Genomic DNA, 3,069 nt, shown 5'->3' on the forward strand with positions numbered 1-3,069 from the left:
TTTATTGCAAATTGCAATCCTGCACTCTCCGCCCTGCCCCTCGGCAGCTCTTATGGCTTGGCTCCGCATAGATATAGACATTTGGATGAATGAGTAGACAGACACACAGGAGAAGGAGAAGGAACTGCAACGATAACCGCAGCTCCACATTGACGGACAGCACCCACACACATGAGCCAGGTGCAGGCATCAAAAGCTGAAAGGAAATTCAGATAGGAACTAAATGAGAGAGCTCCCAAGGCAATGGATGGACTGGCAGGAAAGTATCCAAATTGCAATAATTGAGGAAATTGTATTTTATTCAAGCTGCAAATTTGGATCAGCGAAACCAATGCCAGAACTGCCACCATCTATGGGAGCGGGCGGCGGTCTGGCGACTGGGCGCTGGCATGGCCTGCGGTGGGGTCATGGGCATCATGGGCATCGTGGGCGGCCCCTCGTCGGCCAGTTCGTCGACGCGTGCCTGTGTGGCGCGCGTGACGCAGTTGCGGTACACCTCCATGACGCTGAAGCACTTCATTGCCTGCTGGCTGTTGTCGCGCAGGCAGCGGGTCATCTTGCCGGCAGCCTCCAGGCAGGGACGCTCCCCCACCTCCGTCAGATGATCCTGCTGCCCGACGAGCAGTCGATCGAACTCCTCATGAATGGCCTCCGCGGTTCTGCGGCAGTGGAATTCTACAATCAAAAGGAGTTGAACGAGCGGCAGCTCTACTCACAATCTCTGCACATTGCCCGACTTGGATTTGCTTCGCTTCGGCTTCGCCTCCGAAAGCTCCCGTGGCGCCGTCTCTGTCGCACTTCCTGGCCGCACTGTGGGCACATTTGCAGCCTGCTGGGCGCTGCCCAACACGGCACCCATTTCGTCTGTGTGTGAATTTTTCAATTTATTTCGGAGAGCAAAAAGTTTTTGTGGTTTTCGAGTAGTGTCTGTGTTTGGTCAAAGATGTGGAATTTTCATGCCTGGAAAATTCAGAGTGCCAAATGAAAGGAAAATCAAACCAAGTGTGATCATAAAATATAAATATTCCATTGCCAAACAAATATTTGCTGTCCCCAGAATATGCCTGCAGAAGTGCCCTTCATTAGGTCTGTTTTGTTTTAATTTGTAAGCAAAGTACAACTAATTGAGTGGACAATTGAGTGCCTGTTTTTGGCACCAAACAATGAATTGATTAACTCTTGACGGTGCTGCAACAAATAGCAAGAGGAAGAGCAATTCGGTGGGCAAATTAAGAGAAGCTGATTCGCGGGCAGAGCAAAGAGCAACAGCAGCAGCAGCAGCAGCAGCTCACGTCAGCTCAGTGACTGCAGCGCAGAATTGAGCAAATGCTCTCTCCACTCTCATTTGCAGTGAGTCGATCGCCGCTCCCCAAATAAAAGTGCATAATAAGCATAGCAAGTGTTATTACGGTAAATGACACTCTTCTTATACGAAATGTTCTGGTCAGATTCCAGCCGAATCCAGCTGAATATTCCTTCCAGGTGCTGCTCCTCATTGTGCGGTGTCGGCTGGAGAAGTTTTTTTAGCTTAATTGCGCATTAGAGGGAAAAGTTTTCTTGTTTGCTACAAATGACCGCCACATTGGTAAAGTTGAGCGGGTGGGGAGGGGGGTACTAGACAATTTGGCGATGAGCAAAGTCCGTCAATTGCAGGTGCCCCAAAAACTTGAGCTCCCCAAACCTCCCATCGACCCGACTGCTTCGGTGGGCTGCTACTTGGTCCAGCACTAATCAAGCAAAAAGTGAGCCCCCCCCCGCAACGGACCCCTGCGACACTCTGCGGGAGCTTCGGGCGCGCACACAAAAACTTCCTTCCGTTACCCCGCCCCCACCACGCGCGTCATTGCTGTCTCGGCGAGCATAAAAAAGTCAAGAAGTTTGTTGTTGGCCTCTCGGCGGCGCTATTTGGCATTTCGTTATTGGAATTTTCATTGGCCACAAAAATACTTTTTCGATTAAACTTTAACGGCGCGTAAAATGCCGAGCGATGCCAAATAGCCGGAAAAATGCCAACAAAGAAAGAGAGAGGGAGAGAAAGTCCAAATGCCAAATCAGAAAATGATTAATTACAAAATGTTTTGGCGGAGTGCCGGCTGCTCGTGGTGCCGTGCTTCCAGGTCCTTGCTCGAGTGCGTGGCCTGGGTGGCCTGCCAAATGCCAATTAGCGAAAATATTTCACGTAGCCCATCCCAGCGACGCGGACTAATGGAAATAAATTAGTTTGGCCAGAGCTGCCAGAGCTGCCCACATCAAGAATGTTAAACACGAAGCACACTTAGCCCACCCTTAGGTCCCGACTGTGGCCCATTGAAGCATCTCCCAGCCATGTCAGCACTTGGTCAGGCCATTGCGGAAATGGTCAATGGCCAAATGGAAATCAGCATCGCGGACAAAAACTGAAAGGAGGAGCGGCACGGACATGAGACCAACCAACCCCAACCACTCGTTAACAGTTGCAAAATATTCACCCAGAAGGCAAGCAAATGTCACATTCACATTCCCATTCCCATTCCCATTCCCCATTCACATTGTTGCAGGGCACTCGATTCTCCATTCTCTATGCGCCAGCGATAGAGAAGCGATGCGGAAAGTTCATTGGATGCCAGCGGGGCAGCATGGCCACTGTGGCACTCATTTCGCATGTCGGACACCGCAGGAGGCATCCTCGCTCGAATCGAGGCAGTTTGCTCGCTCTTTTATTTGAATTTTTTGCTCGCAGCAGCAAAGTTTGATCCACGCCCAGTGCTCTCATGATCATGCTGAAATATAAGGATTACAATCAACATGAAAATCAAGCGTCAAAAAGTTTTTACCACCACGTAATCCGCAGCAGTTTTTCATCTTCAGCAAGGCCCGCTGGATGTTGCTTCTGTAGCTGGAGCTCTCTGACTCTGGCTCTGGCTCTGCCAGATGTGCGATGTGGTGGCTTCAGCATCAGCATCAGCATCAGCATCAGCATTAGCTGAAGCACGTTCAACTTTCCAGTGGCACGCGAAACCGCACAAAATGTCGCTGCCCCACCACTTCCGAAACCTCTCGTACTTCATCACTCCCTCACGCGCCAGCCCC

The 3,069-nt window shown here is 50.6% G+C and overlaps 1 protein-coding gene across 1 annotated transcript; it reads right to left on the minus strand.

Annotated features, from left to right (window-relative positions):
* Positions 1-280: 280 nt before the first annotated feature.
* On the minus strand, positions 281-953 carry LOC117580986. The gene is made up of 2 exons (XM_034267782.1): positions 717-953; positions 281-659 (listed from the first exon to the last, which is right to left on the minus strand). Exons 1-2 carry the CDS (start codon positions 857-859, stop codon positions 320-322), a joined length of 483 nt encoding a protein of 160 aa, XP_034123673.1. The 5' UTR covers positions 860-953; the 3' UTR covers positions 281-319.
* Positions 954-3,069: the final 2,116 nt, after the last annotated feature.

The sequence above is a fragment of the Drosophila guanche genome, unplaced genomic scaffold (genome assembly GCF_900245975.1).
Source record: "Drosophila guanche unplaced genomic scaffold, DGUA_6, whole genome shotgun sequence".
Taxonomy (NCBI): Eukaryota; Metazoa; Arthropoda; class Insecta; order Diptera; family Drosophilidae; genus Drosophila; species Drosophila guanche.

What these genes read in the sequence shown, in the direction of transcription:
- LOC117580986 (XM_034267782.1), bottom strand. Translation starts at nt 859, where the DNA reads ATGGGTGCCGTGTTGGGCAGCGCCCAGCAGGCTGCAAATGTGCCCACA. An exon ending in TCGGGCAATGTGCAGAGATT is followed by an intron (nt 660 to 716) that starts GTGAGTAGAGCT and finishes CCACTGCCGCAG; the next exon opens with AACCGCGGAGGCCATTCATG.